This window comes from Anarrhichthys ocellatus, unplaced genomic scaffold (assembly GCF_004355925.1).
Source record: "Anarrhichthys ocellatus isolate YVR2014 unplaced genomic scaffold, GSC_Weel_1.0 scaffold35, whole genome shotgun sequence".
In the NCBI taxonomy this organism is placed as follows: domain Eukaryota; kingdom Metazoa; phylum Chordata; class Actinopteri; order Perciformes; family Anarhichadidae; genus Anarrhichthys; species Anarrhichthys ocellatus.
The window spans coordinates 382767-394316 of NW_022280065.1; the positions used below are offsets into that span (position 1 = coordinate 382767).

At 42.8% G+C, this 11550-nt stretch overlaps 1 protein-coding gene across 3 annotated transcripts in view; it reads left to right on the plus strand.

Annotated features, from left to right (window-relative positions):
* Window positions 1-10557, plus strand: part of epha10 (EPH receptor A10) — a 160133-nt gene extending 149576 nt beyond the window's left edge. For 2 of the 3 annotated variants that reach the window (XM_031866448.1, XM_031866449.1), the window contains exons 13-19: window positions 1846-1907; window positions 2463-2579; window positions 2913-2999; window positions 3991-4143; window positions 6556-6746; window positions 6852-7016; window positions 8046-10557. In XM_031866448.1, the coding sequence (XP_031722308.1) occupies window positions 1846-1907; window positions 2463-2579; window positions 2913-2999; window positions 3991-4143; window positions 6556-6746; window positions 6852-7016; window positions 8046-8160 (890 nt within the window). In that variant the 3' untranslated portion in view covers window positions 8161-10557. The remainder of the gene's footprint in view (window positions 1-1845; window positions 1908-2462; window positions 2580-2912; window positions 3000-3990; window positions 4144-6555; window positions 6747-6851; window positions 7017-8045) is intronic. The other variant, XM_031866450.1, reaches the window with a different exon arrangement.
* The last annotated feature ends 993 nt before the right edge of the window (window positions 10558-11550 follow it).

Below are 11550 nucleotides of genomic sequence, written 5' to 3' on the forward strand. Positions count from 1 at the left end.
CGTGAAAATATAGGTGCATCCCATCAACTCATCATTTTTGGGGGGGTCTTTAAAACCATAAGACAATTATATGTAATTTGCAATTGTCACTAAAATATCTTTTGAAAGCTTACTAATGCCCAGTATTCATGATTCAAACTGCTAAATATTTATTAACAAATATGAATAGTGAGTTTGCCATGGTTTACATTCGTTTTAATATATAATCTGTATGTATAAAGTTACCAGTGGGTCCAGTTGTCAGATAAACGTACTGGCGTAAAAAGTACAGTATTTCCATCTGAAATGCAGCCGAATAGAAGTATAAAGTCACAGAAAATGGAAATACTCAAGTGAAGTACCTTAAAATTGGAGTACAGTAGTAGAGCAAATGTCCCAAGTTACTTTCCACCACTGATTGTATAATAAGGTGATTTGATACCTACCAGGAGTGTTTTCACACGCAACATCTCAGGGTAGGAACTGTTCTTACCTCCTGCCCTCAACCGTCGGTGTGCAGGTCCACCGAGCTGTGAATCCAATCCACTGTGGTTGCTATTTCAGCGCATAATGATAAAGATCAGGGTCTACTCGGCAGCGTTATCAAGTGTGATTGGCTGTGATGATGTTTGTCCTCTTTTATGGGATATTTTAGCCTCAAGTGGATATTTCAATCTTCTTCAGCTCCTCTGGCAACCTGATTGAGCCGAGATGTAGTTTTGCCGCACGCTGTTCTGAAGCAGGATTTGCGTTTCAATATGTATTCAAATTATGACTTACAAGTGAGTTTGACTTTGTCTGAATTTGTATTTGTACGAGGAAGCAGAAAGCGCTTATTACCCGCTCCCTGTTTCTGTCACACAATCAATTTTTCCTCCCTTTGCATTTCTGTCAGACATGGTCTGCAACACGACGTGTTTTCTCAGGTAATCACGTAACACAAATTGTATAATCCTTTTTAAATTAGCTCCTCGTTTGTAGCTAAATGTATCTGTCATTCCCGCCCTGAGCAACCCACCGACACACAGTTAAACTCCCGATTCACTCTCCAACTCGCATTAATTACGTGATTGGCTGCCGTATTGTGGCAGTGTCTCTGTGCCGACTCACAGCTCCCTCGTGTTGTTGGTAACCTTTTCCAAATGGCTTCCTGAAAGCCCAGTGATTCTGGCAAACCGTGAATTGTGGATGTCCCAATGCCAAGTTATCGTTTTTCGTAACGTGCCTGCATAAACTGCCAGGACTGATTGCGTATCACATTTATTTTGTACATATCCGTGAAGGTTTATTTTACTCTCTCAAGCACCCGTAATCCGCTCCCCCTTTCTCCTCGTTTCCTCTCCAGTCCAACTGCAGCAGTCTCATTTTCCTCCTCTGTGCACTTCATAGCACTGCTGGATCCCTGCCATCTGTGCCTGGCCACAGTGTGTACGTATGTATCTGTCGTGCGTGTGTGTGGTGTGTACGAATGCGCATGCCTCGGGCCACATAGGTGTGTGTGTGTGTGTGTGTGTGTGTGTGTGTGTGTGTGTGCGTGTGCGCGCGTGCGTGCACGGATTGTGTGCGAGTGAGTGTTTGAGGGTCGTTAAACTTGCTGAGACAGCCAGGGCAGCACACAGGTTCTCCTGGCTTCACCACAGTTCACTGGGTGAGGAATGGCTTTGCACAATGCCTGCCGTGCTGCCAACTGGACTAGACTTACTTTAGTCCCTCCGTCCCTCCCTCTCGGTGTCTCTGTCTCTATTACCTCTCTCTCACTTTCCTTCCCCCCCCCCCCCCCCCCCCCCCCCCCTTGATTCTTTCCATTTCACCTCAACTTCACGTCTTCATCTGCTCTCCTGTCCTGCTCTCCTTGTCTTTCTCCAGGGAACACCATGATGATCATCGTGGAGAGCCTGACAAACGGGGCCTTGGATTCCTTCCTTAGGGTAAGTTTTGCGCAATTTGTGTGCGTGTTTATGCGTTTATGTTAAACGCACTTATGCAGACGCGTTTGCTCATTGTCCCATAACAAAATGAAGCCCGGTCATTATTCCGTTTCGGAGCCGTTTTACAAACAAGGCATTTTGCTCTAATGATCCTAAATGCACTATTATTACAGTGCAGTCCTGGGGCAGCTGCACTTGCACTTATTACAGTAATAAGGAAATGCACCATAATTAATAGCACAAATGGAGTGTTTCTGCTGTAAGCTTCTGTAAACTGTTATTGTGCCCCTCTGCTCTGTGAACCACTGCGGCGTGGTGTATAATGATATGAATTAATGGCCTATTTGTTTTTTATCCTCCAAATAAAGGGATTTAGCCCAGTGAGCACATCATTGTACTGTAGTAACAGATGTGCCGCCTTTTCGGATCACTGTATCCACACTATATATCCTCTCAACTCTCCTCTCTTCCTCTTTCATTCCTTTTCCATTCACCTCCTCCCTGGTCGTCTTTCCCTTCTCCGTCGCCTCTCCTTTCGCCTCACAATAACCTCAGAAGCACGAAGGCCAGTTGAGTGTAATGCAGCTGATGGATCTGCTGACTGGTGTGGCATCGGGGATGAAGTACCTCACCGATATGGGCTTCATCCACAAACGGCTGGCCGCACACAAGGTACGGGAGCAGGTGGGAGGAGTGATGCAAACGTCTTTGACAATCACTTTTGGCTGTAGGTTTTTGTTACAGTAATGCGCAAAACTGAAAATGAGACAACACTGTCGAAAATCGTTTTGTCACATTCGGGTTTCACTGTGTGGCATTTCCCTAAAAGAGCCCGTCTGTCGGACCTGCAGATGGCGGTGGTCGCGTTGCAGAAACATGAAGGACAACTCAATTTGTTGTCGTAAACAATCAATTGTCCGTGGTGCGATAAGAGCTTTGCCCACACTGAGATCGTTTGCTCTCCTAATGCAACCAATGCTAATGAGTTTGTTCTGCCCCTCTCAGGTGCTGGTTAACTCCAACCTGGGCTGCAAGGTTTCTGGCTTCAGACCTCTTCAGGAGGACAAGATAGAGGCCATCTACACCACACAGGTAAGAACAGAACGGTAACACTTTCTGTCAAGTTCATGTGTAAAGTGCATTATACTTATAATGTGTTATAACCTGCTTATAGCATTGTATGGTCATAGTTATAAGCCCTCATAAATATTCATACTTTATAACAATAATCATTAAACATTCTTCATAACTATTGGTCCCTCACTGACATTGTTTTTGAAGTATCATAGTTTTCTAATTCACATAGTTGTAATACATTATTATAACTGTTATAATAATATAATAATAATAATTATTATAGTATGATTATTAGTAACTCCAAGTGGTCATTGTTTGCGTTAAATAAAGATGAACAACACACAAATGTAGAATTAATTTTCAGTTATAATAGTGATTATAATGCATTATAAAAAGAATACAATGTATTACAACTATAAGAATTACAACACACTAGGATCCTGAACAGTGTCACTGAGTGACCAGCAATGATAAAGTATTGTGATATTTGAGCTAATAAGTCGGGATGAAATCTTTTAGTATGTGCTATGGTCGTTATTAAGCATTATGGATATTTATGAGTGCTGATAACTTTGATTATACAGTAAGCAGATTATAAAGCATCATAAGTGTGTCTTAGAAAGTGATACCAAAGAAATCACGGTAGAAACGTTTTAGGTTCAGGTTGTTAGATTCTACTTTCCTAATTAATGACCTTCAGAGTGGCACAAAGCCTGTTGGTCACACATGTACAGCTGATATTTTTAATGAGCCTTGGACCAAATGAGAGTTGGTTCAGCTGAGGTCATATAATTAAGCTCTCAGGAAGAAAAACGTTTTTTTTCGGGTGCTTTATTTCCACGGATGTTTTTGGATTCCACTTAAGGTGAACCAACTCCTCTAAAGAGTCTTTTGATCTTCTGAAAATATGTTCAAAAGCTGTTCAAAGAGAATATTAAAGCTTCATTTCTACGAACTCTCCACACCCTTTCACTCCACGTCTTACCTCCCCGCTTCTCTGCTGCAGCACGGAGGGAAGAGCGTGGTGCTGTGGACCGCTCCCGAGGCCATCCAGTACCATCGCTTCTCCTCGGCCTCAGATGTCTGGAGCTTCGGCATCGTCATGTGGGAGGTCATGTCCTATGGAGAGAGACCCTACTGGGATATGGGCAACCAGGACGTAAGTGTGTGTGTGAGAAAAGCTTAGAGATAGGAGGCTGCTTTTCCATTAATCTTCCCATTCATGTCCTTTATATTTCTCCCTCCCTTTCTTTTTCAGAGAATATCTGCACTTTAGCAGTCTCCCTCCCTCTTTCACCTCCCTCTCTCAATGAACTCCGTATTCATGCCCAGCTTGGATGTTATTAAAAGAAAGCCAAAGAGCCACAGTACCTCTGAAAGCTTTTGTCGAGCCTAAGTCCCCCTCTTTAAGTCTGCATCAGCTCCATGACCAATCCTGTTTTCTCCTAAGGACGCATTGACCCCCTTCTAGTGCCCTCCCCTCCCCCCCCGCCTGTCCCAGAGTGCCATCCTGGTGTTAAAAATCCCTCTGAAAAAAAGATTCCTCATTCATGTAAATATGAAGGGTTAGAGAGATCGACCAGTCGACAGGACCCTGCCGCTTGTCACCAGAAACCTATGATTTCCAAGTCGATGTGTGTTGGTGCTCGGTTTTGCTGTCGTCACTCCGACCGCTTTGTCCTTCACAAAAAGGTGTTTTTTATTTGACTTTGTGCAGGAAGTCATGCTTGTGTGGTGCAAGTCTGCTGAAGAGGCAAGAGAGCAGATTATTCTTTGAGACTATTTTTCTTCTTATTTAAGCCGACGGCACACAGGGCAGTAAAAGGACCATTTTAAGGATAATTATCCTTCATCATACCAATGCCCTCTCAAGTGACTGGCATCAGAAACTAATGCCTCTTCTTTGTGCAGACAGGTGCATAGTTCAAAAGCAACCGATTATTTGCATGTTTCTTTTTTGAATGTGCCAAATTGATATGCATGAGTTATTCAGCAGGCACAAGATTGGTTTGTTTTGCTTTCCCCCCCCGCTGGTGCCCTTTCACCAGGCAGGAGAAACTTTCCTCTCAGCCCGGTTCATATTATCAAACTTTCCAATTGAGAGGCCAAAGGTCAAGCTTGTAGAGCGCCGGGGATATTAGTCCACTTTAAATTGATACATTATATCATAACGGAATTGTTGGTCGGCCCCCGTCCACCTGTGATCCGTCGTGCCCTTTACCTACCGGCTTTGATTAAATGGAAAATGTCAAATGCTGAAAAGGCTTTTATGACTGCTCTTTAGTGAGAGAGGAGCTTAAGGGGCTGAGAGGACGGTGGTGGAGTGGGGCGCCGCGTGGGCAGGCAGAGAGAAGAAAGAGCGTTTTAGGAAATAATGCCGCTGATGGATGTCATTTCTGTGATTATGCTCCGACTATTTCCTCCTTTCAGGAGATTGTATCTCTTAGAGCGATGCAGGAGGGAGGACGTATGGCACGTCCCTGGATACACTGAGAGGAGGTCTCCTGCGAGGTGTTGCAGTGAATGGGCTTTGAATGGGGACAGCATTAGTTTGATGGAGGAGTGAGGAAGTCTGGAGGGACGCTTTTCATGCTCTGCTATTTGAAGACTGTGAGGTCTCATGGGGTTGGATTAACAATGCTGACCTGAGATGAATCATTTTGTCTGCCTCGTTGTGTTTAGTAGCTTATCTTTTAGAGTGGGTCCGGTGTAAGAAAATAATCGCTCTTGTGGTCGGTTTGTTTCGTCTCTTTAATTTCTCTTCTGTTTTTTTTGTTTTTTTTCATCCACTGGCAGACAACATATTGTATTATAGGAAATTAAAATGTTGGAGTAAAATGTTCCGCTGATAGCAGCCCAGCTGTTGTGATACCCCATCAAATATCCTGTGAAGTGACACTGAGACATTGAATATCCTGTGAAGTGACACTGAGACATTGAATATCCTGTGAAGTGACCTTTCAATCTTAGACAGTCAGTTTGCCAGCATACCTTTCTTCTCTCTCTCCGATAACAGCTGCACACTCGCTGTACGGCTCTAGTTTTTTCTTTTGTTGTAGGAGTAGCTTTGAGTCGAGACATCGCTGCATATTTGTAGTCTGCTCATATTGTTTAGGTTAGCAGTATCTCTCTGTGAAATTCTGTTTATTTTGCAGCTGGTGCTGACTCGCAAGGTGACCTTAAAGGATGCTGCCTCGAAATAAGTTCAATTAACGAAGAGCAAAACAATGCAATGGAACATTGTAGGTGGTGCAGTTAGTGACGGGAGGAAACAAAAGCACCAGCACTTTTCTACTCTTATTTATCCTGTTCTGTCCAAAGACTTCTATTCTTGGCAACTAAGCCTCTGAAACGGAGAAAAATCAGGTTTTAAATACTGTACTCAACTTTTTAAAGTAGGACAACACTTTTTACATTCTTATTAACTCTCCCCGTTCCGCCCTACCAGTCACATACATTCTCTTTGGGAATGTATCCAATTCCAAGTATGATAAGTACTGGATATTCCCAACACTAATTTCAAATTTTCTAACCTGACATAACTATTTGCCTTCGTCTGCATGTCCTGTAGGTGATCAAGGCCATCGAGGACGGCTTCAGGCTGCCGGCTCCGGTTAACTGCCCTCCGCATCTCCATCAGCTGATGCTGGACTGTTGGCAGAAGGAGAGGACAGAGAGGCCCAGCTTCAGCCAGATCCACTCGGCCCTCAGCAAGAGCATTCGCTCCCCCGACGGCATCGGCTCCTCCACGTTGGCACGCAGGTACGGCCCGGTAGTGCATCGGCTCAGTGAATGGATGGCTGTGCGCGGTCATTTCAAGAGATTTCCTATCAACGTGCAACCAAACCCCCATTTCTTCTTCTCCAGAACCCTGAGTTCATCCATTACTCTAGCAGAGAGGCCTCTGCCCTCCTTCCCGTCCTTTAACTCGGTGGGAGAGTGGCTGGACGCGGTGGACATGGGCCGGTACAAGGACAACTTCACCGCTGCAGGATACTGCTACTTGGAGTCTGTGGCACGAATGACTGTACAGTAAGTGGCTTTACGTGTCTGTGTAGCAGTGACCTTTCATTTCCTGTTTTAGAGAAACTCTAACTTTAGATGGACTAGTATTACCAGTAGACCTCGAGTAGAAATCTGTATTTTACTCTAATTTACTGACATTTCCCCCCGGATGTGATGTCAAGGCTCCGCGTAACATCTGCTTATATTAAAGCTATTAAACAAGATCATTGATATTCGATATTATAAATACAATGATATTGCATAGGCCTATTTATGTTGATGTAGATTCACAAAGACCTCTTGTTTTGGTGCCCACAGGAATTGGTGTCCATGTTCTGTAGCGAGATGAGCCTCCTGAATTTTCACCCAAAATGCTGTCACAACTTTAATATATAATGTCCTACGTGAATCTCGACCGGGATATCAGGCAGGAGAAAACATAAAAACCCAAATCCCAGAGATGCCGATTCGCACGAGTCTGATTTCATCACATGAGCTCAGTGTTTAGTGAAGTAGAGCAGGTCATTTGTGGTGGAATTTCTAAATAAGGACAAAGCAGATTTACACGGGATTAAGATCACAGACAAACTCCACAATTATTACAAATGACTATTGGGCCCCAGGTCGTACTAGTCCCGTGCAAACAGGCCATAAGGAGCAAAACTATTTCTCACATATGGAAACTCCATGCAGCAAATACATGCTGTCAGTCGTGTTGTATTTACACATGCAAAAAATAACTCGTATTTTTGTCATTTACATTTTTGAGGAGCAACTTAAAACAGCTGGAAAAACTTTTTGCGCATCACCAACAGCTTTAACTTCCCACCTCGCTGCAGTCATGTAGAAGTGCACTCCTGGTTGTGTCAGTACACTATGACATCACTGTTGGGTGAGGTCATGGGGGTAACAGAGGATATCACTGTTGTTCACAAAAAATGTCTTGGTCTTGACTGCAACACTACCAATTGTATACCTGTGTTGGGCTGTCTTACCAGCCAATGGCATACAGTCCAATCCATTTATCTTCCTTCTTTTCTTTTTTTTGCTCCACAGAGATGTATTGAGTCTTGGCATCACCTCCCTTGAGCACCAGAAGTTGATACTGGCTGCCATCCAGACCCTCAGAGCCCAGGTGATCCAAATGCACGGCCGCGGTGTGCAGGTCTAACAAGCAGTCGACATGCCTACTCTGCCACTGCTGCTGCAGACCCACTCGTGTGCACAGACGGATGACGGAGGAGAGAGAGAGAGAGAGAGAGAGAGAGAGAGAGAGACCTATTCCAAACTGAAGGAATGATGAGCAGATCTTCCAGCTCAACTGCGCTCTATCTACTCCTCCTTCCCACGCTTCCTCATGCCTTCCTTGATTCCTTACTTCCTTTTTTTTCTATGAATCCCCTCAGAGACGAGCGGCGTTACTGTCGCGTTTGAGGGATAGCAGAGGAGTGATGTCACCTGACCTTTTTTTTGTGACTTCTATCTGCATTTCAATAACTGTCAGCTCCACCTCACTGGCTCTGGATCAGTGCGTAAAGACACGTGAAATGTTGTCTCAAGCAGGAGGGGCTCTGCCTGAAGCTGACCTCTGAGCAGGAGGCGGGCACGGATGCAGTGCGCTGCAAACACGCCGGTTATGGACTGGTGCTCAAAGACACGTTAACATTTTGGATGGAATTTCCCTTTATCACAGCATTGATTCACTAAAAACTTCAAGTCGCCAAAGCCAGGAGCGATTGTACTGGTCCTGGATCAAATCACTCTCCTCTCATAGAACTGGCACAGCTGATTCAAGCAGGAAGTGATTTACTAAGCGGATACAGAATCATATCATTGTACGTCAGAGCTGATCTCATATCAGATGGTAAAGAGACATGTTTGAAACAAGTTTAAACATGGCTGCAGTAGCTTAAGAAGACTGTGCTGTCCCATGTCAAGGGACAAGAGTTGGATGAGTCCTCTAAAGAGGCTCAATGAAACGGGGCTAGCATCCAGTACAGTCCTATAGTCGGTGTATAAAGTGTGCTGACATGATGGACAAAGCTACTGTAGCTTATGGGGGATGATATACTGTACTTTCAGGAACGTCAACCTGTGTGTTCTTCTTCTTCTTTGGGGCTACTGATGGTTGCTGCAGGATACAATTATAAAGGTTGGACGTGTGTTTGATTGTCATTAGTTTGTGGTATGTTGTCTGTTTCACTACACTCCATCATTGTATCTTCTTATTTCCTTTGTATCTGGTTGTTTCTGTTTGCATTTAAAACATCTACCGTTCCCTTTAGCCTGCTGAATGTCATCTCGGTAACACAATCCTCCTCTCCAAAGCCTCTCTCACGACCATGTTTAATACTCTGCATTGAGCACGGGCCACCTCTGGAAGATGGCCTGCTTCAGATATTTATTTATGTTTACAGACTGTAGCACACAGCTCTGCAGAAAAGAGGTGAGGAGCGTTTATTTAACTTATGGTATTTGGAAGAAGAAAAAAAAAAAAGTCAAGCAAAGGAGTTATGGCCTCGTGTTTTGTTTCTGTTTAGTTGATTTTTATGTGACTGAGTTTATATCTGAACAAATTAGTTGTTTGTACACAGGAAGTGAGAGGAACACTGGAGGGTTTTTACTGTCAGCACACAGTATCTGTGTATTCTTCTTGAACACTGGAGTTGGTACAGTTAAGTTTAGGTCCATAATCATTGGATTTGCTGTATACACTACGGTGCGTGCGTGTGTGTGTGTGTTGCAGTAAGGACACAGTATTAAGGAATGTCTAATGGACTTTTTGATTTTCTCTTTGTAGCTGTTGGATTATCATGTTTAATTTTATATTCTATGTTGCTGTGAATATCATGCTGTCATACTACATGGTTGCACTTTTCCCCCAGATAACTCCTAAAATACTCTGTACAGTGATCTGCCCCCCCCACCCTTTCTCTGACCAATTCTATACTTGAGACTTAAAGGATGACGTTTATCGGGGCATTATTTGATTATCATACATTTTCACAAAACAAGGTACATACATTTTTGACTGGAATATTGTTACCGTTTTATCTTTGGTGCAAAATCAGTTTTTGTTCGTTCTCCTTGTACTCCTCGCTGTAACCGTTTTGTCAAATCAGTAAACTCATGTCCTTATAGATGTTATCACGCACATGTTAACATCTGAAGAAACACTGGTCTCTTTGACACACACACACACACACCCACACCACAAACTGGACCTCGTCACCACGATGAATGAAACTTTCACATCTCTATCCCCCCCTCTGTTACTGTGACCATTATGATATATGTTTAATACTGTAAATATGTATTTGAAAATGCGAAATCTATTTTTATAATTTGTTTGAAGAACAATGTGTTGGAATATAATATATGCTCACTGTGTAAGGGTTTTATTTGTTTGAATTTAGGGCCATAGCCAAGAAACTCTGGTGTTTGGAATATAAAAGTGGAAAAAAAAAATCTTTTTGTTAGTTTTTGATGATTTTTACCTGTTAAAAGAAAATCTGATGGCTGTTGCAATATTGAAACATGTTATTAAAAAATCTCCAATCCAGGCAAATGTTTGTCCTTGTCTTCTATTTTAGGATGGAGTGTAAACCTTGAAACTAAATCTGCAATACTACAACCCGACCAATACAAAATGTGTGAGGCTGGTATTTGAGGGTTCAAAAAAAATGCAATAATTATACATAACTGCATAACTTTTTTTTGACGTGCTATACTGTGACGTTTTTCGGCATGCTATATATGACTTTTGTATGACTTATTTTCAGACATACTATACTGATCTTTTTTAGATAGTTTGACTTTTTCGCTATACTATATTGTGATTTTTTTTTTAAAACTTTTTTCTACATACTATTTGTTACGACCCAGCTTAGGGTTAAAGCTGGCACAACATGAGAATCTCCTCTGCCCCGTTTCCAAGAACCACCAGCAACCAGGTATATGAAGGTGTTTAATAGTATATTTAAAACTTGCAGCTTCAGAGTGATGCAACAGCAAAACATGAACTTAATGCTGATCTACTCAAATAATGAAACAAAAGACAAGTTGCTAACCTAACTCCTAAAAGGAGAAAAAGGGGTTAGCCAAAATGCTAACCACCCTTCAGAAATCTGGGCTGTTTGTCAATTGACAAACTATGAACACTTCACAGAGAACATGCTGACTGGCATTTTTGCTGGAAGAAAAGATAAGAGTCCTGCAGGGGCTGAGGGAAGCCGGCCTCTTGAACCTCAAGCTTGGAGGCTGGAACCAATCCGCTCCTGGGAACAACCGACACACGAACAATCATCCACTCAGCCCATCAGCCACAACAACAACACAACAGAGAACATGAGCATTATACACAAATACATGGAACAGTGCACATACTATCCCTGGGTGGTTACGATACTGTTATTCGCCATACTATGACTTTTGTTTTTTTTCAATGTACTATTCTATGACATTTTTACATGACCTATTCAAAATACTATACATGCTATACTATGACTTTTCTCGACATGCTATACTATGACTCTTCTCGACATGCTATACTATGACTTTT